This window comes from Xylocopa sonorina, chromosome 6 (genome assembly GCF_050948175.1).
Source record: "Xylocopa sonorina isolate GNS202 chromosome 6, iyXylSono1_principal, whole genome shotgun sequence".
In the NCBI taxonomy this organism is placed as follows: Eukaryota; Metazoa; Arthropoda; class Insecta; order Hymenoptera; family Apidae; genus Xylocopa; species Xylocopa sonorina.
The window spans coordinates 11,122,628-11,147,033 of NC_135198.1; the positions used below are offsets into that span (position 1 = coordinate 11,122,628).

At 40.9% G+C, this 24,406-nt stretch overlaps 4 protein-coding genes across 5 annotated transcripts in view; 2 read left to right on the forward strand and 2 right to left on the reverse strand.

The window, feature by feature from the left end:
- Window positions 1–5,174, reverse strand: part of Sulf1 (Extracellular sulfatase Sulf1) — a 67,137-nt gene extending 61,963 nt beyond the window's left edge. Inside the window, exon 1 of the mRNA XM_076896118.1 lies at window positions 4,829–5,174. The gene's annotated coding sequence lies outside the window, so the exon portion shown is untranslated. The remainder of the gene's footprint in view (window positions 1–4,828) is intronic.
- A 5,675-nt stretch (window positions 5,175–10,849) lies between these two features.
- Window positions 10,850–13,621, reverse strand: Uxs (UDP-xylose synthase). Its single transcript, XM_076896122.1, has 5 exons — window positions 13,358–13,621; window positions 12,677–13,264; window positions 12,488–12,601; window positions 12,090–12,410; window positions 10,850–12,019 (listed from the first exon to the last, which is right to left on the reverse strand). Exons 1-5 carry the CDS (start codon window positions 13,416–13,418, stop codon window positions 11,751–11,753), a joined length of 1,353 nt encoding a protein of 450 aa, XP_076752237.1. The 5' UTR covers window positions 13,419–13,621; the 3' UTR covers window positions 10,850–11,750.
- A 127-nt stretch (window positions 13,622–13,748) lies between these two features.
- LOC143424204 (tripeptidyl-peptidase 2-like) lies at window positions 13,749–21,520 on the forward strand. Of its 2 annotated transcripts, XM_076896120.1 has the most exons (19): window positions 13,749–14,031; window positions 14,599–14,727; window positions 14,807–14,974; window positions 15,414–15,574; window positions 15,675–15,838; window positions 15,926–16,258; window positions 16,359–16,628; window positions 16,724–17,035; window positions 17,122–17,278; window positions 17,361–17,548; window positions 17,637–17,791; window positions 17,875–18,092; window positions 18,171–18,405; window positions 18,473–18,723; window positions 19,714–19,964; window positions 20,109–20,120; window positions 20,495–20,952; window positions 21,013–21,228; window positions 21,298–21,520. In XM_076896120.1, exons 1-18 carry the CDS (start codon window positions 13,870–13,872, stop codon window positions 21,220–21,222), a joined length of 3,834 nt encoding a protein of 1,277 aa, XP_076752235.1. In that variant the 5' UTR covers window positions 13,749–13,869; the 3' UTR covers window positions 21,223–21,228; window positions 21,298–21,520. The 2 variants fall into 2 exon arrangements, with proteins under 2 accessions (XP_076752235.1, XP_076752236.1); XM_076896121.1 differs by lacking the exon at window positions 20,109–20,120 and having other exon boundaries at window positions 13,756–14,031.
- A 652-nt stretch (window positions 21,521–22,172) lies between these two features.
- LOC143424206 (uncharacterized) lies at window positions 22,173–24,378 on the forward strand. Its single transcript, XM_076896123.1, has 5 exons — window positions 22,173–22,878; window positions 22,953–23,191; window positions 23,304–23,465; window positions 23,531–23,599; window positions 23,712–24,378. The coding sequence occupies exons 1-5, from the start codon at window positions 22,752–22,754 to the stop codon at window positions 23,895–23,897; spliced, it is 783 nt and encodes a 260-aa protein (XP_076752238.1). The 5' UTR covers window positions 22,173–22,751; the 3' UTR covers window positions 23,898–24,378.
- Window positions 24,379–24,406: the final 28 nt, after the last annotated feature.

Below are 24,406 nucleotides of genomic sequence, written 5' to 3' on the forward strand. Positions count from 1 at the left end.
CAAATGTCCGATCCTCGCAGCCTCCCGTTCCTCACCTGAGATCGCCTCGACGGATACGCTTCGACGATCGGTGCGACCTTCTATTTCGACGAACGTTTAATAAAGGCGGCATCGAACAGGGCGTACGCGTGACACAAAATTGCCGTTCCGTGTTTCCACGGTCGCGATGGCATAAAAACCCGTATAAACGAGCGAGCACGTACGCCGCGCACACACGAACGCGTTGTCCAATACTTGTCCATCGACCGTCATCGTAGAGGTAGGTAGCGATCGTTCTATCTGAAACGACACGATAAAATCGTCCGTGCCCCGTCGTTAATGTACCCCGGAGGAACTTATTCGACGATAAACACCGAACACGCGTACGATATCTGGATAGTTAAGAATCGTTCTGCAAATAAATGCCGGTTAACCCTTATCGGCCTCTCGCCGCGTCACGCGGATCGGTATTAATAGGAAGAGCAGGCAAATCCAATTTAGAAACGATTAAACGTTTAGCTATATAGTATTTCACGGTGCATCGAGACGCAAGACCCGACTCTTGCCAGTGGATTAAAGAGATTCGATTCACGGTGCTCTCCCGGTGAATTTACGATACCCGGCGTATCCGCGGATCGGGCCTCAAGGAGGCACGCCGGTCGTTAATTTATTGCAACCGGTACGTGGGATTCTTCAAAGGTAATCTTATTATAGACCGTCTCGAGAAAAATGTCCAGTTATTTTTGCTAATGGATAATTGGAATGAAAGTGCATCGCGCAACGGGGACCTTTTCATGCGTCGCAGGATTTCCTTTTCTTTCGAATGGACATTGTTACTCCGACGATAATAGAGAGAAATCTTCGTAATTTTCTACCAAAGGAGAATGCTTACGTTCCGTGGAACTTTGAGGAAATATCGAACCGTGCGAACGCTCGTAACGAGTTACCTGGGAGCAATGAGTTACCATTTCGAGCGCGATCAATTAGTCCTCTACCGTTTCCTATCCTTGCTCCTCGAGTTGCTAAGAAAATCGAAGAGAATCTCGAAGATTTGGAAATGGAACTCGCAAACGACGAGCTGTTCGGTATTTCTGGACGTCGAGGAACCGGCGCAGAAGAAACAGCGAAACTTTTATCGTCGGCCAAATAAGATCGGTATTATCGAAAGCAAGAGCTACGGATACTTCCGCGAAATTCGTCGACAAGTTTTTCCAACCATCGGATAACTCTTGGCTGGTATCAACTTCCGTTTGGCAACGCCATTCCGTTTCAGAGATCTTTCGAGGACGAGTTCGATGAGTTTCGAAAAGTCATCGCGCGACGAGTTTCTATCGAACCCGTACATGTTTTCTTCCTCAGGGCAGAGCTCGAGCGTTTCTCGTTTCTTTATGCGGAATTTAATATTCGTGAAACGCGCAGCTGGCATTTAAAATCGCTCGGTTAATTAATCTTTGTCCCGGTGCGAGCAATTGGTTTTTTGACACGTTTAGTCCAATAACGCGTCAGCAGACGTGGGAAAAAATGTTCCGCGCGTTCGACGCTTACGTAAGTGGAAAAAAGCAGCAGTTAATGAACAGGTCGGTGAAGTGGTTGTTGCTCTTTTCTTTTTTTCTTCCGATCGGAACGCTTCCGCGCGGCGCGCTTATTTCAAACATTGATCGAGACTCCCGCTCTCGACTACGGGGAATTTCATTGAGCGCTGCTCGTTTCGACGATTGCCTTTTTCTTCGATTTCTCTCGAATGTCTTGGTTTTTCTTCAATTTTTCACCGCGAGGCTCGATCGTTGCGTTTCATCGACGCCTTTTTTTCTCACCATACGCCTTTCGTTTGTCGTTTCTCTTTTTTTCTTCGAAGAACCTTCAACGAACGATTCTTCGTAAATATGACCCCGGCGTCTTGTAAATTACCGAACGGCAAACAAAAATTCTGAAAAAAGTAGCCACCCACGCGCGTTCCCTTTTCAGCGGCGCGTCAAAATAAACAATTCGCTGTTCGATTGCGTGCTACCTTGCAGCGCGAAATGCGTCGCATTTGTAGGTAGGTTAATGTTGAAAAAAATCGATGAACAAAGTAGAAGCATACCGCTCTTAAAATAACTTCATTATCAAGGCTTCCACTTACTCGATTCCACTCCTGTCCCAATCAATATTCACAGTCCTCGTTTTAACACTGCCATTGTCAACAAACTATCAATAAACTGTCTATTACGAATAAAAATACGACACTCACTCGTTTACGTCATCGCTGCGATTAACGTTGAAATCATTGGAGCGATCAAAATCCCCGAGGCAACGTAACGTCCGATTAAAACTCTGCCAATTAATAATCGCGCAAGTTTCGCGGCGTTTTCCGTCAGCTTTCGTAGAAGTTGAAACTCGTTGCGAATATTCACAGGGAAAGAGTCGCACGCGTACCGTAAATTAGTCATTTTCGAGCTGACTCAGACCCGAAATTTGGCCAGCTCCTTCCGCTGATCAACTTCCTAGCAGAAACGAAACGCTTGGTCATTTCCGACAACATGGCACGATCGTAAAGCCACCGTCGGACTATCTCAATCAATAACTCGATGATTTCACGTAGGTAGGTTTTGCGAGGGTGACTGCTCCTCTACCTGAATCCCGCGTTACCTGACGCCCTCGATTCACCGCACCGCCAGCAAATTGCGTCGATAACAAACGTTCATCTTCGCCCACACCGTGACTGGCCCCGTTTCGCGTTAGCACTGCGTTCCTACGGATCGAGCTGGCTGAATATACCGCGATTCGTTCCAAGCGAATCGTTCCGAGAACGCTGAACCTGCGTTTTTTCGACTCGAATTAGGGAGCTTCTTCGTTCACCCCTTCGCGAGGGTTGTGGCTCGCGCCAGATGTCGACGATCGACTCAGTCGATGCTCCGTTCTCCTTTTTAATCACTCGACAGAAAGCTCTTTTGGTCAGGTCATCGGAGAACCATCCCAGGTTCCTTACACGTCAGGATTTGTGAAGTACAAACGAGCACTTACTCGGACGGCTAATGGTTCTTATTAAGGCACGGCGACACCTAAGTAACGACTTCGAGCAATGTCTGACAGTGAGTCACACCACGGTGGGATGCTGTCCCTTATTGGGAGCTAATTTAGCATAAAACATGTGTCAGAGGTGAAACAATTACACCGGTCGGTGGGTCGAGTTACTGCAAGCGTTCGCGAGCTGCGATCTACCTCGGTGGAACGAAAGAGGGAAAGAGGAGCGATCTGGTCTAGGAAGTGGCCGCTCCTTTTACGAACGTAGCGTACAATGAGTCGTTAATCATCCGATTGGGCCGGGAACACAGGTGTCTCTACGATTGTGGATCGTTCCACGCTATATCAATTCATACGCGGTCGACCTCTCCGGCGTGTTGCCACTTTCGCAACTCGCGCTGGAAAATCGATCGAATACGACGATTGGGGCACGACGACTGGTGAGGAACCGGCGATAAGGATTGATTAATGGTCGAATATTCGATGTAAATTACCTGGTAACCGAGGATATTTCTTTTCCACCGTCGCGGTGGCGGTTTTTCGAACGAGCATGGTAGAGAGTTTTGCGGAACGTTCGAGAATTTAAAAAGTGGGTGTTCAGGTGCGCAAAGTTTACGCGTCGAAGTCTGGTCGTTTGGAAACGCGAACGTATAAACGTTCGAGCGTTTACGAATATATTTTCTAAGCTACCGTGCACTGTTTCGACCAACTTCCATTTAACATTGCTGATTCAAAGCGATCGGATTTCCGTGCAATAACACGGTTAACGTCGTTGTATCATCTAACGGGAGGAACGGTGTAAAGAACTTTTAGCGAGCACAGTACAGAGAACTTTGATAATAGCTAATCGCGTTTAATCATTCTCGCTTTTGTTCAACGAATATCCATTAAAATTTAATAATTTCATCATATCCTCAAATCTCTAACGATATACTCTTTCATTGAACCACGAGCACGCTACCCGATATATACGCGTGACACGATTATCCTATCCTAAATTGAACGCAGCTAATTTCTGCATACTGCAATTGGTATCAACGCCATTTTGCTAGATTCACCGTATTTCACTGTCGCGTACCATAAAACGAGACCTCGGGACGACTTCGTCCCAATGAAGATTTCCCAAGAAGGAATCGACCTTCCGCTGTAAAATTATTCTGGAACGCGTCGAATTCCTCCCGTCCGTGCGAAATAAAATGCATGTCCCGCAAAATATTCGAAAGTCCCTCCTGAGGCGCGCAGGCCAGCCTATGTTTGTCCAAGATTGCATATCGGACCCAGGGACACATGCATTTACCATTTTTTTACGATTCCTCGAAGTTGACCAGCGGATCGAGTAAAAAACAAGCCTGCATCGCTTGATGTCACCGCCCGGGGAGGGTCGCGAAATCATCCACCTTCGAAGGCTTCCGAAGCGAAACGAAGCGCGCGACGATTTCAAAATTTTCCAGGAGAAACAGCGAGAACTAATGCGTAAAAAACAAAGGGGAAATCGATGGATTCATTTGTCAAACGGAAAACATAAACACGTCTGTTCGAAGTATTATCGACGAAGCGTCGGGAAAAACCATTAGATCGTAGATTTAACCAATTCGATCGGCGAAGAACGAAGGAAATTACGATGTTTATTTCTTTAATCGATTCAGTGGAATCTGGCGTAATATCCTAGATCGTTAAACGAACCGAGGAACAAACTAACTCGCACCGAATTCACTTCAAAGTCGATCCCACGATCTCCGAACCGTAATTTTCGCACAATTACTCCAAAAGAATTTCTCATCCACTTCCACGTACGAATAAGACGAAAAAAAAAAGAGTAAAACTGTTATATAATTTCGCTACTCACTGTCGTCTCGAAGAAGTTGAATCCTCCCCGGTTCCTCTCGCTGCGTGGTAGCGTCCCTTCGTTCCCAGGGGCGACGTGCACGTCGCGTGGTTCGCCACGGATGGCCTAGCCGGTTTCGAGGCGCGTAGCCGGTCGTGAGGAGACGAAACGGGACGACGACGACGACGAAGAGGAGGCGAGAGGAATGAGAGCGCACGTGGCGGGCAAGGGAGAGCGTGCCGCAAAAACGCACGGCTACGACACGACCTCGCCGACGGTCGCAACGAGACTGAACTTCCAGAGCCAGTCAGGCCGCCGCTCCAGCCTGGAAACAGCTGCTCCGCCGGCCAGCGCCAGAAAACTACTCCGTCGCCTGCCGGACCGGTAAGCCGTGCCAAGTGCATCTTCTGCATGTGCTGATCGACCGTGGTAGGGGCACGACGCAGAAAAATCACGTTCCACCCTATTGGGACCGCTGGGTCTGCCTGTTGTCCGACCACTATTGCCTATCGAGGCTGGTGGCACGGTACGAGATCTTCCCATACCGGGATCTTCCCCACGAGAAGATTCGAGCTACGATCATGGATCGTTCAGAGGTTCCTCCGGTGGCTGCTTACGTTTATTCGACCGGTAGACATTCATTTGTGAGGTAAATAATACCGGTACAGAGTTGGTTCTATGGCTTCACCTGGGATTTTTGGATGATTGAGAATTGGAGAGCAGGGTGATGGCGTGGCCTCCGTTTAAGGGTGAATCGAGAAAGCTAGAGAAGAATTCATCGTCTATTGTGTCCACGATACTTCAATTGCCCGATTCTCTTCCTCGATTGTCAGTGGCAACGTTCTAAATTTAGCCCCGTTAGCCAGTTCAACCCCGCGATGCACTCGCTCGACAGCGCGCAACTAATTAAACAACCCGCTCGATTCAGATACACGGTCCCACTCCCGTCTGAGCCACGGATGGAAAATTCGCAGAAAAGGAGCCAGACAAACGTCTGCCGATGGCAGGGTGACGTATAGGCGGCCGTACCGGGGCCGACGCCTCGAAAAGTATCGGGGCCATTACCTGAAAAAGCGAATACTCCCCTTCGCTGACAGCTGCTCTCGCGTGTAAATATTTACATTTCGTACGAGCCTCGGGGTCGTTCACACGGGTGGACTGCAACTCGGCTGCACGCGAGTGCGCCAGAAGGGGATGCAAATTTAGAACGAGGAACACCTATTGACGCGACGGCGTTCGCCGATCGCCTCGTAAAATGTCCGCGGCTAGAAGGGAGGAAGAATGGACAACGCGTGTCACGATTCCACGGACCGTAGCAGCCGTAAAGATCATCCTCGTTGAGATATATGCACGCGTAGCCGGAGAACGATCGGGGGATCGGAACCGATGGAACGATTCGGTAAATCCTGGTCGTGTGTACGCGTTCGAAGTGCAACGCGACGGTGTAACCGTACCAGCCTTTTATTACCGGAGTGCTAATGTGCCTTTACCGCGTTTACCCCGTCATTTACCTCGCCAGCCGCTGTAAACCGGCACCTGGAGCTGTGCCGCGTTAAGTCCAGGGTTATTACGAGCAGCGTATCGTTGTCGAGCGCCCTGGCTGCCATGGCTACCCACGTTTATTGGGCCAAATCCGAGGAGGAGAGCTTCGCTCTAGGTCGTTGAACGACCGATGACGGTGGTGCTGTTTGCAACGAACAACCCCGGCCTGTGTCTGATAACGCGAACCTCAGAGGAGAAGCATACCGTATGCGTGGCAACCTAAGCTTATCGGACGTCTTTAACCACGACTTAGACCGACGTATCGCGGACTCGTTTGGGTACTGCCGACGATTGCTCGGTAGAAAGCGGCAAATATTAACCCAAGCGCTATCTTCGATGCGGATATACCGGTTTCTAGGTAACGTTAATTTCTCTCCTTCCTACGGAATCTGTTTTCGGTTCTTTCGAGAATATTCCAGTGGAACTCGAATTCCAAGGTTCCTACGAAGGACGATGGGGGAAAGCTACGGCAATTAAAGTTGAACGTCGACGATAATCAAAACCCGTCAAGTGGTCGAAGCACTCGAGAGTCAGCCGCCACCCCCTCGGCCACTCGACGTCGCTGAAATTATTCTCCCCTTTTTTTCACCACACTCATCTTGACCCTTCCTCCAGCAGTCCGTCCGCGTGTCCTCTCGCGAGATACAAATCGTGGCTCTCCTCGGCCATCGAGGGGGGCAGAACCACTTGTTCAAGCCCGGCCAGTCGTAGTTTCGAAACTTCCAAGCCGGCCGGAGAGTCGGCTTCGCGCTGGCTTTGACCGCGAGACGCGTGCATAACTAAATCCTCGCCGATCGGCTATTTATTTAGACACTGGCTCGAAACTCGACGGCGCCAGAATATTTGCGATATTGCGAAGACTGGGGCGCGTGGGCGGTCCAGGTGAAATGTTTATGCGTTTCGTGGAAGCTGCGCGCCTCGGACCTCTTCCTCCCTCAGGTGGACGTGGTGGAGGACGAGATACGGCGATGAAAGGCCGACTTAAAACACACGAGACCGAACGCTCGCGTTTCTGCGCTCTGTTGCAATTTCGAAAGTGCCTCGGTTGCAGCCGGAAGCACCGTGGCAAATTCATGGACTTCGATCTATAAACGTAGCCAGTCGAAGAGGGAACAATGTGAGACGGGAACTTCGATCCGCTGTTGCTCTATCTTCGATTGGACTTCGAAGTTGCAAGAAATTCGTAGAATTTCGATGCACAAAAGCTGCAAGGTGAATCGTAGCTTACCGGGAAGAGATGAACTTCGCCCTAGCTGATCTGTGTACGCATATAGAACCGAACTCTAAGTTCGTTGTCTAGAATGCGCGGCGTTGAAACAACTTCGTTCAACTACTTATTATTATAGAACGAGCAGAAGCTTTCAGGCGACATTTACGTCTTAACAGGAACAGAAGATCACGGTTGATCCTGTCTTCATCTGTCTCCAGTGAAAAGTTGAACGCAAACAGGCTCTACCGAGCTTCTGACCCGATCACAATTATTATTAGAACGTTCCTGAAAGCGCGAACACGATCGGACAGTGATTTTCACATGCTATTCCCCGAGTTACTTGAAAACGGGTAACTACAAGACCAGTTCCGGCGTGGCTTGTAATTACTCCGTTCTGCTCGAACCACAGCGACCTGTCAGCCGGTTCCTCACGCGAGTGCTTTCGTCTATCGTGTCTATTCCTCTCAGGCCCCCCCGGGGGGCATAATTAAGGTCTCGTAGATCATGCGTAAACGTATCTTGATGGTATGTAGTAACGATGCTTAGACGCGTTTGTCGTGGAATAATTGCGCGAACCGCTCGGGGACGGTCGCTTTGATCGGGGGTGAACATTCGAAGACGTCGTCGCGTTTGACGAGTATACGGGGAGATTTGTCTAAATTATAATTGCGTCTCATAGGATATATGATATATATAGGGTAACATTAATTTTCCAAGAAGAGATGATAATTAATGAGCGCGTTAAGATCAAACGAGGGTGCTCCAACCGTAAGGGCTGTGCCAACGCTTAACGTCGCCAAGAATTTCACGAGCATTTCGACTCGGAGGTTACAACGATCCTCCCCGTCCAATAAATAAAACCGCGCGCACCACGTTACACGAACTTTCTCCCCCCAGTTTTTGATATTTCGTAAAATTCCACGAAACGGCGCCCACATGTTACCACGAGCCGTTCCACAGGCCGAGTTCCCACGAGTTTATTGGGAGAGCTCACCTCGATATCCTCTCCCTTTGGGACTCTTGCTTTTATCATTAACCACGAGGACGACGGAAGAATGTTGAGCGATGGTACGTTAAAAGGTGGCACACGCGAGATAAGGGCGGGGAAGGTTAGATAGGGGAATATGTGTCGAGTAGTCTGCGACACTTTCGAATCCGTAACAGGGCTGCTGCTCGCGGGAGCGTGCTGCTCGCGTCATACATAATTCAGGCAGAAAAGCAGAGATGCACGGCTGCCTCGGTAACGGACACGTTAAATCCGCAATGCAAATTTCACGTAGAAACTTCCGATCGCTGTCTCGTAGCCCCGCGACGAATTCCTGTTCCCCCATCAATAATTTAGCCACCCGTTTGCCTCTCGTCCTTTTTGTATTCATCCGCCAAGCGGAGCGGGCACGGCTCCATCGAGGGTATCTGGCGTCTTCATCTCGCCCGCTGCTCGTACCGCTGTTCTTTCAATAAGAATGGAATACATCCCGCGGACGGCGAGAATGGATCGTCGAGATCTGCGATGAATACGTTTATTCGGACGATGCTCGTGTCGCGGCGTCGAGCGTCACCGTTGCATTTCGTTTCTGATCTCGCTCCGAGCCGATACCGATATTCCACTGCACGAATCGCGTTCTTTCTTTCGCTACGTGCTTCTTAACCATTCCGTTCTATACCCCCCTGAACAACGACTCGGTGGAACAGAAACATCCCCTCCGTTTACCCTCGATCGCAGGTAAGAAGCACGTAACACGCTGCTCACGTGCTGGGCCCACGTTAGGTGAATGCTCCGCGTCTCGTTTACCGATAGATAGATCGGATTACCAGCGGACCACCAACGGATAGAGAGCAAGAGTTACTTTACGCTGAATTAGGTCACCTGTTCCTCCGGTCTCCGCAGACAGGAAGTCGTTGAAGTTCGTCGATTACGCGGTGATATAACCACCCCTACCTCCCCCCGAATGGTTCATTAGCGATGACACAACAGTCGCGTCAACCGAGGCGCGTTTTTTAACGACTCGGTTAATTCTATCGAAATTGTCGACAATCTGTTTCGTCATCGTGATCTCAGGCATGGGTAAACCTAGCCCCTGCCTTCATTGCACGCGGGGATTCCATCGTGGGACAATGTGTGCGGGTAGAGAGCAACACGTTCCATGGAAATAGGAACATTGTGTAGGAATGGGGGTCAATGGGGTTTGTATTTGCATAGGAACGTCTTGATGGTGGATACTTGAATCTCGAAAACCCTACATTAATCAGTCTAGCCTAGTTATGGGCTCGTAAGCAAGGGTAAGCAGAGGTAATAAGAAGGAGGAACCGCGATTCAAAATCGTACGCTGGGCGACACACAAGTAGAGCCGAATGTTTTCTACTAAACACGGATTAATAGAAGAGTGCAGGTTGCATGTTTTATGCGCATCGAGACATGCCGTCATCGCATACAAAATCGCGTGCAACGCGGCATGAGAAGGAGGCCCGTCTGAACCGGGTTCAACGCGCACTGTAACAGCCGTTCCCACTGCTCTCGCTGAAAATCTTGTCCGCATGGACGAACGTTACCCATACGTATGTTCGTGGCGTATCTGGCTATTTATACAAACGGATGCCCGCGTAAAATTAAACCGTGCATCTTGATTAAAAGCGACGCGGCAACCACGTCGCGCGAAGGCATGGCCCAAAGGAGGAGAATGCCACTCTGCCCGGCGTATTTCCTCCGCAGCCTGTCTCCTCGACGATTAGGTCATCTTCACCCTTGCGGCGTTTTCATCCGCGACGACAAAAGCTACGGCATATCCCGGATGCGATGATTATCGTTAAGAATCACCGAGTCTTACCGGCCCCTCGCCCCTCGCCAATCTGCTCTGGTCCCTCTCTTTCCTGCCTTCGAGACAGGACGACCACGTGCGCCCTGTCAGGGCCCACGCGACACCCAATCGGTCCTTCAAATGCGGTTTAAACGGCCGCGGTCGATTCTCCAATCCCGCCGTGGAATGCGTCTTCAGCAAGTGGTCACGCTTGCCGGAATTATAATATTATCTAGTTGGAGCGCAACCGGACAAGAAGAATCACCAGTCTCGTTATGCAACAATGCGTATTCCCGCGACGCGATCGCAGCGGACACTTGACACAAATGAGATGGGCGCAGTCGTTGATCATGATCGGTCGACGCGTAATTATATGTTACGGGTACGAAGGTGTGCATCCGCTATGCATTCTTTCCCTGTCTACCGAGAACGTTGCGAGTACGTACGCGATAAATATATCCAGTGGCGCAAATTAAACACCATTACGAAACAGAGTTCTCTTTACGAAATTCTTTTACTCGCTAACACTTGTATACAATACATCTTCGTACAATATAAAATTACTTCTGGTGTTTATACAGTCACGAAACATATACATGACTCACGGCTTACGTTTATACCGTATATGTATGCATACATGTATATCACACAACACAATATGATACAAACGTCCAAGCTTCCCGTTTAAGGGGAACGAGAAGCGTTCGAAACGCAATGACTTCCTATGTTAAAAAAGTTCGGACGACAGAGGCATCCGTTAAAATATTACTAATTACACGTGCACACTGATTAATGTCCCTATGATACATCGTTACAGAAATTTAGTAACGGGCGAAGACATGTACAGGCGGAGAAGAATCGATTGTTACATACAGATATTAAGTAAAACCAGCTAATATCATTTAAATCTTGTACAGTTCAGCCTAATGATTCACGGAGCGAAAATGAGATTAATAATTTCCACTAGCACCGTCGATTGATTAATAATTAATTTTTTAACGGAAAACTCCGTAGACTATACGATAAATTAATATTTTCATTTTATCACAAGATAAGTAGTATACCTTATCACCGTCTCGAATGAGTACTGTTGTCGCAGATAATAAATAAGATTACGGAACATAGCGAGCGATAATTTAACATCTCAATAACATTAAAATAAATATAAAAATTACGTAAGTATGAAATATCGATTACATCCACGAGTATTTCATATCTTTTTCTTGTATTTTTAAACTAAAATTGTGTGTACCTGTTTGATGTTCTAAATTATACAAAATCCAATTTGGACGGGGAATCTTTTGGCACGTAGTGGTCCATAGCGTAATGGCACTTTCCGAAACCACTTAAACAGTGGGTTAATTAGTCGTACTTAATATTGTTTGTCTTTTGTCTTCTAAAGTTGTTCTATTATGTCATGATCGTTCTTGTAAGAAGCTTGCGGGAAACTACTTTTCTGAGAATGCTTTGTCCTCTGTAATTCCTTGGCGAAGTACAATATCGTCTTCTTAAGTCCTTCAGCTAGGGGAACCTTCGGTTCCCAGTCCAGATACTTTTTAGCTCTAGTAATATCTGGTCTTCTTCTTTGTGGATCGTCCTCGACCGCTGCAAGCTCAACTATCTTACTCTTTGTACCAACTAGATCCTTTATTATAAGTGCGAATTCTATAACAATTACAATTTGTTATATACCTCTTAGAGACATCCAATTCGTATCCATACCGTTTACACGTACCTTCTATTGTGTGTTCGACAGGATTTCCGATGTTTATTGGTTGAGTGTAATTGGACGCCATCAAGGCAACCAATCCATCGACTAAATCCGATACGTATTGAAACGAACGCGTTTGCTTCCCACTGCCGTATATTGTGATCGAATCATTTTGCAACGCTTGCAAAATGAAGTTCGAGACTACACGACCGTCGTTCATGTGCATTCTCGGTCCAAACGTATTGAAAATTCGAGCAACGCGTACCGAAATACCTTCTTGTCTCATGTAGGCGTAGCTCAACGTCTCAGCCACGCGTTTGCCTTCGTCGTAACAAGCTCTTGGCCCTATAAAAATCATTTTACATAGTTTTATTTTTACCAGCATAAGAAATAATAATGACTGAATATAATAATTTAGATACCTATAGGATTCACGTGGCCCCAATAAGTTTCTGACTGAGGATGTTCATTAGGATCCCCGTAAACTTCAGATGTACTAGCTATTAACACTCTTGCTCCTACCCTCTTTGCAAGACCTAATATCATTAGGTATTCGTTATTATTTAAGTGATTACTTTTCTTAGGTTTAGACGTCCGTTACATTTACATACCTAAGACGTTTATTGTACCTAATGTATTTGTTTTTATTGTTTTAACTGGGTTAAGCATATAATGCGGTGGACTAGCTGGGCTGGCTAAGTGATACACTTCATCTACTTCTAAGTAAAGGGGTCTGACAATGTCATGGTGAACAAGCTCAAAGTTCTCGTGACCAACCCAGTGTTCAACATTACGTTTCCTTCCAGTAAAAAAGTTATCTACAACTATCACTTCATGGCCAGCGAGCATTAAACGGTCGACTAAATGGGATCCAACAAAGCCCGCTCCGCCGGTCACCAATATTCTTTTCCGGTTCTTATAGTTAAGAAACTTGACTGTTGGAAAATCCTTTGATACCCTGTTCTCAACCTTAGCCTCAAGATTTTGTAGTTTACCCTCTAACTCACGAATTCGTATCTTGGCTTCCTCGATATTTTTGATGTCAGCATCGTGTACATCTTCGACAACCTCTTGAACCTTCTCATTGACAGTCTCTGGGTCAGTTATGTCTTCTAAATGTGGCTTACGATTCCGTACATGAAGTCGAGCGAAAGATTGTTCATCTTCTGGACTGACTAATGTTTTATAAAATCCTAACACTGCAATTCATAGGGAATGAATGACAACGATACAGTGTTAATAAGCAAGAAACAATACAGCAGCATGGTTGATAATAAGTTTGAGACACTTACCTAATATTATACAAATCACGGAGAAGGCAACCTGTTTCATCTTTCGTGGCGTGACAACCATACTTTAACATTAGACATATCATCGACCAGTTGAACGTTATTATCCCCCTCGACTCGTCACAGATTGAGACCATAATATGGTACGGTGAACAAGAGTAGATACGATCGCGACAGATATGTCATTTTTCGATTTCTACGATTAAAAGACATAACCTCTTACATCACCGTTTATTGGAGAGTTCGCGAGTTTCTGAGCACCGTGTCATTTAATTATTGACGCGATGGTTGGGTGCTGCTCTCTAAGCACCCAAACGCAAACGTTTCGCTGATTTTGTTTCTTGTTGTCTGTTTGATCTGACGTATCGTGGGCCGATAACTTAACCTCCAAATTTTCAGTGACCATTCACGCAGGCGCAGATACTGTTTTTTGATTGATATATAAGGCTGTGGCAGTACAAAGGAAACATCTCAAGTAGTTTTTCTGGAGTCGCGGTGGCAGTGGCATTTGGAATATGGCAGAGGTCATTGATTGTAATTTTCCTGTTTGGGGCCTTTTACCTAAAAAAGAAACTGGTGTCACTCAATTTCTTACCAAATATCCGGAATATGACGGCCGAGGAGTTATCATTGCAATTTTCGATTCAGGGATTGATCCTGGGGCTCCTGGTATGCAGGTAAGTAAGCTTTTATACAGACACGCCTCGCGATTGTTCAAATCGCTGCTTTTTCTTTTAAATTTTTTTCTTCCTACAATTTTAACTAAATACCTTTATCTCTTCTTGTAGTCCGTGTGCATTTAAATGTCTCGGCTAAATGAACGCGATCGTTTCACTCATAAATTTCTTCTTATGTTTCGTCGGTACACAGAGTAAGAAACTTGGAATAATTTGACATTAAATCAAATTCGCATAGTGTAATGTAGGTTTCTCAGACTTTTCTCATCTCGTTAATTTTAATTATACTTGACTTCTTGCCGCACGATATCGTGATTAATCTGAGCTACTGTGTATCTCGGGTTTCTTGTATTAGCAATAAATATCCAAACTTGTTTGTTATGGAATTACATAGTCGTTCAATTCCAAAATGGGACACATTAGTCATATCTTTTAATTCTTAAGAATCTTAAACTGTTTATCATTTTTTATTGGACAGTGATGTTTATAGAATGACAAGGCAATTTTTTGCTTCACGAGTAGAAAAAAATAAAATCTTTTGCATTCAAATAAATCTACTCCATGCAGGAAACTTCAGATGGAAAGCCAAAAATTATTGAGAGGTACGACTGCAGTGGAGCTGGAGATGTTGACGTCAGTAAAATTGTACAGGCACCTGATGGATATATACATGGCATAACTGGCCGTAAATTAAAAGTAAATTTCAATCATAACACCTGATCTAATATTATCAATGTTATTGTGATGATATGTATGTAAAAAATAATCCTTTTAGGTTCCATCAACATGGAAAAACCCTACAGGACAGTATCACATTGGAGTAAAGAATTTATATTCATTATATCCAGGAAAACTAAGAGAAAGAGTATTACAGGAACGAAAAAAGCGTTTATGGGACAATTCACATAAATCTGCCCTTGCAGAAGCATCTAGGCAGTTGCAAGTAAATAAATTGATGATCTTACATTTTGACTGCACTTCTTGTACATGTTAATATGGTTTATCTGTAAAGGAACCATGACCTGTACATAAATACAAATATTTAAGAGCAACTTTGTAAATAGGCTTTTAGTTCATATGATCCAAAGATAGGGTTGTTGTGGGTATGTTGTACCATGCAATCAAATGAGGCCAGTTTCACAATGTGTCACAGTGATCTGTATCTAATGCTATATTTATAATTGGCAGTTTGATCTGTTGTAAAGTCATTGATTCATTACATAATAGTGTGTAACATTTTTTATTCTTCTCAATAGTATGTTTGAAAACACTAAAATGAACTTAATTGAAATATAAACAAATATTTCGCGTATACATATATAATTTTTATTCCATAAAGGACAATGAGATTTTTATATCTTATATGTAACTGTTATACATAGGAATTTGAGGCAAAGAATTCACAATTAACCACTTTAAAAGAAAGGCTAGAGAAAGAGGAACTTGAAGCAAGAGTTGAGATATTGAATAACATGGAGAAAAAGTATTCTGATGTAGGACCCACATATGACTGTGTCGTTTTTCACGATGGCGAGGTTTGGAGGTAAAGACATACATTGGATATTTTTTAGTATGCATGACAAATAAATATCTTCTGATGATTTGCTGGTATTCAATTTAATCTGTTGCATCTTCTATTGTAGAGCTTGTATTGACACTTCCGAAGAAGGTGACTTGGAAGCTGGTGTTTTCCTAGGAGAATACAGCTCGACAAGGGAATATGCACCTCTTATCCCGGAAGATCAACTAAATGTTAGTATTAATGTTCATGATGACGGAAATACGCTAGAAATTGTTAGTTTATGCTGTGAGTATTAGTAAGGTTTAATCCATTGTTTTTGTTCATTTCATTTTATTCGTTAATTTAAGCCTGATTAATGTGGTTACGTTGCAGCAAGTCACGGTACACACGTAGCTTCAATTGCCGCGGCGTATTTTCCTGATAATCCTGAATTAAATGGTGTAGCTCCTGGTGCTCAAATTATTTCGTTAAGCGTCGGAGACGGCCGTATCGGTACGATGGAAACTGGAACGGCTGTAGTACGTGCAATGATACATGTAATGAAGCACAAACAAAAGATACACGTAATAAATATGAGTTACGGCGAACACGCCCATTGGTCTAACTCGGGAAGAATAGGAGAATTAATGAATGAAGTTATCGATAAATATGGTGTAACGTGGGTAGCGTCTGCTGGTAATCTTGGACCGGCATTATGTACTATCGGTTGGTTGATACTAGGATAAATTTTCACAGTTTTAAATATTATTACGTATACCCACAATATTCACATGTAACATATCCCACGTCTTTTTAAATCTTATAGGAACACCACCGGATATTAGTTCCAACAGTGTGATTAGCGTTGGCGCCTATGTTTCCCCTGATATGATGGTAGCTGAATATTCTTTAAGAGAAAAAATGCCGGGTATGACATATACTTGGTCATCTCGTGGCCCTATGATCGATGGCGGATCTGGAATTACCGTGTGTGCTCCAGGAGGAGCTATAACTAGCGTCCCTAATTTTACGTTAAGGAAGAGTCAGCTTATGAACGGTACCAGTATGGCCGCTCCGCATGTAACCGGTGCTATTGGTATGTCGATACTTGTTAACATATTTCTAATCTTAAAAAATTAGTGATAGAGTTAATAGGGAAGAGTGTATTTTAATGTATCATTTATGTTACAGCAATACTCATATCAGGACTTCTTGCCAAAGGTTACCCATTCTCTCCGTTTAATATAAAACGGGCACTTGAAAACACAGCGCATTACATACAAAATCTAGACCCGTTCGCACAAGGTTCAGGGTTATTACAAGTCGAACGCGCATTCGACAATCTTGTTACTTACTGCAACGTACCCGAAAGGGACGTAAGATTTACTGTTAACTGTGGCCCGAATAACGCCAAAGGAATTCACATGAGGGGTGGTATCATCGATCGACCAAAAGATTATGCTATTACCATTGAACCTGTGTTCCTTAATAGCGAAAAAACTGGTATAATTTTTACGTGTCTGCTGTAAATCTAGCACTAATACGTTTTAATTGGGTCTAATTTATTATAATATTTGACTGCTTTGTAGACCCAGCGCTCAAAATCGCCTTCAATTTAAAATTGACATTGGTATGCGATGCACCTTGGGTGCATTTTCCTACACATTTTGATTTAATGAATATGGTTCGTTCGTTTGCTATTAAAGTCGATGCTTGTAATTTACCTGAAGGTGTTCACACAACCAGGTAAATTTCTCAAAAACGGCGATTCGTTATCTTTTGTGGGTTAAGAGAACACGCAATATGTAATACTAATGGTTGTTTATAGTGTTCGAGCTTATGACGTAACAGATATTACAAAGGGACCAGTGTTCCAAATACCAATTACTGTAGTGCAACCGCAAACACTGCCAAAAACTGCGCTTCTTCCAGACTTAGCGTATACGAATATTTTATTTAAACCGAACACGTTGCGTCGACATTTTATTCTTGTTCCAGAGGATGCAACATGGGCGGGTACATATTCTATACGATATATGATTTACTTACGAAAATGTTTAAACACGTGAAGTTAAAATAATATTTCAATGTACTTCACACTTAGTTATTAGATTGAAGAGTACGGAAAAGGATAAAACTGGAAGATTTGTGATTCATTGCGTTCAACTAAAACCTCGTCTGTCTTGTAAAACTCTTGAAGTTAATAAATTGTTTGCCGTTACTTCTCAGTCAGAAATAGTGCATCCGTTTGCTGTTCAGGTATTACAGATTTATATAAAGGTGTTTTAAGCACGCATAATGCTGTTCAATGCACATTGTAAATATATCTACTTCATTTCTAGGGAGGATTAATTTTAGAAGTGGTTGTCGGAAAATATTGGGCAAACATAGGCGATATGTTAGTCGATTATGTTATAGAATTTCATGGTGTTCACATGATAAATGGAAGTCTTACAATGCAATCTGGGGATGGAATAAATCGCATAGAAGTACGAAGTTCTCTCAGAAACGAAGAAGTTGTCCCTAATATCTGCCTTAAATCGTCTGTGCAAATATTAAGGTATGTAAAACGGAAAGATTTTTTCTGTCATACGTATACATAATAAAAACGAATTTATTTATCATCTAACTTTTACAGACCTACCGAGGCAAAGATTGCTCCCTTGCGAGAACGAGATATTATCCCTCCTTCACGACAAATTTACGAATTACAATTAACATATACGTTCCACTGTGCAAAGGCCACCGAAGTGACTCCAAATGCAGCACTGCTTAGCGATTTATTGTACGAAAGTGAATACGAGAGCCAAATGTGGATGATTTATGACTGTAATAAACAGCTTCTTTGTTGCGGAGACGCATACCCATCGAAGGTAGGTACCATAAATCGATAATCTTTAAAAAATCATAATAAAGTCGTACTATACTTTTTAATTACAGTATGCTAATCAAAAATTAGAAAAAGGCGACTATACTCTTAAGATACACGTACGCCACGAAAAGAAAGATTTACTTGACAAATTGACGGAAATGCCGTTTCTTTTGAGCCATAAGCTAAGTAATCCAATTTCTCTAGATGTTTATGCAAGTCAAGCACAAGCTATTATTAGCGGCAAAAAAATGATAGCTGCTTCAGTTCCACCTGGTCATATTCTTCCGTTATATATTGCACCTTTATCAAATGAAAACAAGTAAGTATTTTATACTAAATATCACTTTTTTTTCTTCTTTTACATATTACGTATGTCATGTTGCAAAATATTATTCGTTATTATTTAAAAAAAATATACAGTTAATATAGAGTTGGTTCACGTGTAGTCAACGTTTTTTACCAAAGAATATCTATATTCATTTTGCACACGTAGTGGTACATATATTGTTTTCTTATTATGAACAAATAAGGTGCATGGTTAATTTCATCATTATTTAGAAATGTAAATGTTCAAAAGATGTTAGATTGGGACTCGATAGGATTTGTTATTTAACTTTAATGTACATCAACTATTTTTATAATCATTTTTTAATTATATTTTTCGATAAAACTATAAAATGATTTTCCAAAATTATTTTATATTTTTTCTTCTTTCTCTATGTAAATGCATTGTTACTAAAGTATTACTAAGAATATTTTCTTCCTTTTCATTCCGCATCGCTGCGCTGAGAACAAGTAAGTCTATAGCATTGTTTTTATAAACATTTTTAAACATTTACATGCTTTTAACTCGAAATGGATATTACCTTATTCAAGCAATTATTATTCCGAATAAATATACCTTCAACTCATGTAATTGCTTAATTGCATCTCCATTTACAGTTACGCAGATTTTCACGCTTTATTGCTCTAAAAAAAATGTCTTGCTCGCAATTTGGGCATCGATGTGTAATATATGTGTGTTTGCATCTTTTCTTTATATAAATATACAAGTATATGTAACGGTTTAAAAATTTAGTGGAATTAAAATCTTTTGAACATATAGTGTTTTATAGTGTTTAAGCTTTGTCTTATATGTATGTACATCTCAAGTAGAATGCTGTACATATGCTTATTTAAACATAGAAATGCTATACACTTCCTTTTTTGCTAGTTTGATTAAATCGTTTCGTACTTAAAGTTCCGTTTATAGCCCTTTCCCATTCATCCCGAGTCCGACGGAATGCTAATTATTTGTTTCTCTTCGAAGAGTTTGCAGAGGTGCTACCCTAGGGACTGGTGGTTACTTGCAGGGTACATTAACCTTCTGCAAGGATGAAAATGGGAAGAAAGTGGATTGGCATACATTCAAATATATTTTGACTGAACCAACCAAGAAATCTAGTAGTAACAGTAACAGCACCAGCCCTTATAATTCATCAGGCAAAGAAAAGACTACGAAATGGGACGAATATAATGAAGCACTTAGGGACTTCAAATGCAGCTGGCTCACAAAACTGGGTAATCAAATTTTCTGTTTCTTTTTTTTCTTTTTTTTTTAATATATATATATAATATCATATGATTTTCATGTACGGTATTAAAAGTATCAGTTTCGTCATATAAATCTTATGTTTTTCTTTCCGGTTTCAATTCTACAAATAGCGCCTTCTACGAGTAAGTTGTTAGAGTGTGATAAAATGTTAATTCAAAATTTATGTTTTGAAACCCTGTTGTATAACTCTGTTTAGATGATTATCGATTTTTTTCGATTATCATCTGTGTTGTTCCAATGCACGATTGTTTACGAAACAAGTTACTTTGACCAGTTTCTTCCTTTGTGACCAATGTTTAAAAGAGATTATAAGAATAATAATAATGTCTATATTATATTTATTAATGTGATGGCCACACAAACACAATTACATACATACATTACAATGATTTACTTCGAGCCTGTTCTTTGTCTGTAATACGAATGTATGTTCAAATTTTTCTAACGCAATGGAAATTAAGAACACCCATAATTGATTCGCTATTATTCTCGCCAGAACCTGGAGAATACGCAAATCTACTATACGGAGAATTAAAGAATCTCTTCTCGGATCATTTGCCGGTTCATAGTGCCATGCTAATTTCCTTGGATTCACCTGAAGCTAGACGCCACGTACCTCATGATGATATATCAGAGGAATCTGTTGCTCTGGCAAATCAAATAATAACCGTCGCCGATGCTGTGATCACTAATATAGATCAGGACAAACTGTTGGCCTATTATGGCTTGAAGAGCGATCAACGCGATGACGCGGCGAAGATTAGAACGGCTATGGAGAAACAGAAGTTGAGTTTGATCAAAGCGTTAGTTAAGAAAGGATGCGCACTGGCACGATTGTATGTGCACAGTGCAAAGAAAGGAGATGCAGATCGTCAGTCGTATGAACACTTGTTAGAAAGTGTAACGCATCATTGGCAAGAAGTACAAAAATTCGCTGAACCAACTGATATCAAGGTAAAAATCTTTTATAAAGAGCTATAAGTAGAAGTGAAACGTTTTTTTGATTATTTACAGGTTATTACTCTTTCACTATGGCACGCTCATATTAACAATCACTATGGCCGATACTTGAAATTATTGTTACGTTATTACGAAGAGCACCCATTAAAAGAAGTTGACGAGAAATGTATAGAGATCGCAAAAATCTTAGGATGGGAACATTTGTCACGTCATATTACCACGAGTATATCGTCACGTTATCCTCCATCGTATAAATCGTTTTGATCAACGGTAAATGATACTTGTTTCAATTTAAAGTTATTTATCGAATACAATGAAGTGCACAAATGTGGTTTGTAGGTACGATAAAATGAATTTGATATTCTGGCAAAGGAAACTAATCATGGCAGCAGTTTCTAATGCAACTCTATACTAGCAGATCTATTTCTGTCGAGCAATTCAAGTGTATATTATACACTTAGCGAGATATATAATTTTATTCATAAAGAAATAAGGGGAGAAGTGACTCCAAAAAAATATTTTAATTTTTGAACATAAAAGAAATAAATAACGTTAATATTTACACGTATGATTTGTTTTATGAAAACCGTAAAATGATCGATCGATTTTAACGAATTTCGAGGCAGCAATTATGAATAGCAGCACCAAGTATGTCTTAAACAAGTCGTGCACGTTGCTAATTTCTCATTCGTACATCCAGAATAATGTTTAAAAAAATGTGACAATACGTGTATGTGTACTTGCACAGAAAGATGTTAATATCATCAAAGGTATCATTGTTTTAAATAGTGCATTTTTATCGAGCTTTTGTCGCGTCGAAATAAAAATAAAAAATAACACCGGGATATCGTGGAAATTGTTATCAGTTTAGAAATAAAAATTTTTAAGTAATAACGTGTTCTTTGGGAGCACTTATTTCAGCTAACATAATCTATATAATTTAAAATCATTTAGGTTTTCCATTTTTACAATATATTAAATGTAAATATATAATATATATACACACATAAATGTATACATACAGGTATTTTCTTTGTGTCCACAGTATAACTTTATTCTATTGAATTCTGTTATTTATAACTGTATACACGACTTTATGTGACTGTCAAATTTATATACAATATATATTCAGTTTTTGTTGTCATTGTGTTACGTATACAATAAATGTTTCTTTTTCACTTTACGCAATAGGTGCTATATGCGCTAATGTATATAATGAAAAGAAAAACAATTAAAGCACTGTTTAAATTTTATAGTGAATAATGAATATAAAAAATAATTCATATTTTTTCACGTAACAATTAATGTAACACATATGCATTTACATTATATCTATATGTAAATGCTGTTACGAATTCAATAATTTGAGAGGACTAAAATATCATTGATCCACTTATACGCAGTCTAGTCGCGAGAGATTGTACTATTAAAGACTAAAGCAGAAATAATAAATGAATTATTAAATTAATTAAATTTTCTGTATTTTTAGATATTATATTTGTTTTGCACTAAGAGAATGTACAATATTTTATTTCTGAAAAAATTAACAAGCACATTAAGGCCGTTTAATTCTGTTTCATCGGTATGAAGATATACATATATAATGCGAGTTTTGCAAATTGATTTGCGTGAATTTCAAAACAAATTCATCCCTCAGTCGGCTTCATGGCTCTTAAATAGCCGGAATGTTAAATTTTTTGTAGGAACATAGTCTAAGTTAAGATAAGTAAAGAAAAATGCTTTCACACGTGAAGTAATAAATAACACATTAACTAAAAGTTGCATAAAAAATTATGTTCTTATCGCCGCTGCTGAACACTCATTTCTCTTCATATACGAAGAACCGTTACGAAGGAAGCGTAACAGTGTATTGGTATAATCAAGAATTTTCACAAAGTCGATTTCCCCCTGGGCAAAATGGTACATATATATTTCTTATGCATTTATTTTAATTATTTACAGTGTTGTATATATAATTTTATTTTTTTTTTTAGTTAGCAAAGCATGTACTCTTATTTGTCTGCTCGTTGCCCAACAAATATCACAAACGGGATTACTGCTGTACGATGTCGAAAAATCCCCTGAAATCATTACTATCATAGCTGAAGCTATGATAAAGGGTAATACCATTCACGCATGTATTATTAAGAAAGGTCTAGTCTCTCATCCCTATCTTAGTACTGAAGAGGCATTAAAATTTGGAGGCAAAAGTTTAAAGCTCTTAAGAGAATGGGTATTAATTAGGCACACAATTTATCATCTTTCTATCAATGATATTGTGACTTAAATAATATTTCTTATAATTGGTAACACAAATAATTTTAAACATACTAATTATTTTATAGACCTTTCGAGTATTTTATGAAAAAATTGAAAACTGTTTATATCAAAATATAAGTCATTTTTTGCACAAATGGTACTCAGCACCAAGATCTAAGAATTTATTTATGCTTCTTATTACCTGTGGACGTACAATCTTATTTATATTTCAAGAAACAACTCGTATGGTGTGTTGTTTATAGTAAAATTTCTAAGAAAACCTGTATTTTACAAAATATTTTTATTTTTTTAGGTAACCTTTTTCGATTCACACAGTCATAGTACAGCTGAAAATCCAAATCGAGGATTAGTTATCGCACAGGTAAGAACTTACGATTATATCCAGTAAAATGAATACTTGAGAAGTGCTACAAAGTTTTATACTTTTTAAACAATAGTAATGCATGTCGAAATAATAGTAAAAAATAATGCAGGCAACTATAGACAAGTTGGAACATTTATGCAAGTGGTATACAGAGGACATATTAAATAAATGTTACAATACAGAATCAAATCAGTACGAGCTAGCTTTTCTATATCCGTACAAGTCACCGTGCTGTGGCTGCAATTCTTTATGCAACTGTGGCAGTCATTGCATAAATCACACACATAATATGTAAATATTTTAAAAACTATACACAAATATATTAAGAAAAAAAAAATGGTAAAATTTTAAATATAAGTCGAAAATTTATTTTACTGTTATGGCTAAAAACAATTCGTTTTTGAATGTGATTAATTGCGATGTAATGATTATGGAATTTTTTTATTTAATTAGACATATGTTATGTAGATTAAGACTGATAGATTTATTTACATTATGTACAATTTCTTCCTATAACTATTACAATTTTCCAGTGCTTACGCAATGCTTAAACTATTAAAAAAATAACGTGGCTTAAATCTGAGAATTGTATCTTTGTTAGTATCATTTAAACAAAATGTATACATTTTTTGTGAATTTCTTTTCAGCATTGCGCAAACATATCTCTGACAACATTTTTACTGGACTCTTCGTAATGAATGTACGCGTCGGAACCTTCGTCATTCTTTTACCTATTTCAACATTTTTATAAAATATAATCCAAAATTTCTGGACGATGTATTTTTTTTTAATATCGCTAATTCT

Coding starts and splice junctions, on each gene's coding strand:
- LOC143424204 (XM_076896120.1), top strand. CDS start 13,870: ATGGCAGAGGTCATTGATTGTAATTTTCCTGTTTGGGGCCTTTTACCT. Junction 15,839..15,925: donor AGAAATTGTTAGTTTATGCT/GTGAGTATTAGT, acceptor GTTACGTTGCAG/CAAGTCACGGTACACACGTA. Junction 18,724..19,713: donor CCTTTATCAAATGAAAACAA/GTAAGTATTTTA, acceptor TTCTCTTCGAAG/AGTTTGCAGAGGTGCTACCC.
- LOC143424206 (XM_076896123.1), top strand. CDS start 22,752: ATGTTCTTATCGCCGCTGCTGAACACTCATTTCTCTTCATATACGAAG. Junction 22,879..22,952: donor ATTTCCCCCTGGGCAAAATG/GTACATATATAT, acceptor TTTTTTTTTTAG/TTAGCAAAGCATGTACTCTT. Junction 23,466..23,530: donor TTCAAGAAACAACTCGTATG/GTGTGTTGTTTA, acceptor TTATTTTTTTAG/GTAACCTTTTTCGATTCACA.
- Uxs (XM_076896122.1), bottom strand. CDS start 13,418: ATGGTTGTCACGCCACGAAAGATGAAACAGGTTGCCTTCTCCGTGATT. Junction 12,411..12,487: donor GGGCCACGTGAATCCTATAG/GTATCTAAATTA, acceptor TGATTTTTATAG/GGCCAAGAGCTTGTTACGAC. Junction 12,020..12,089: donor TGTCGAACACACAATAGAAG/GTACGTGTAAAC, acceptor TAATTGTTATAG/AATTCGCACTTATAATAAAG.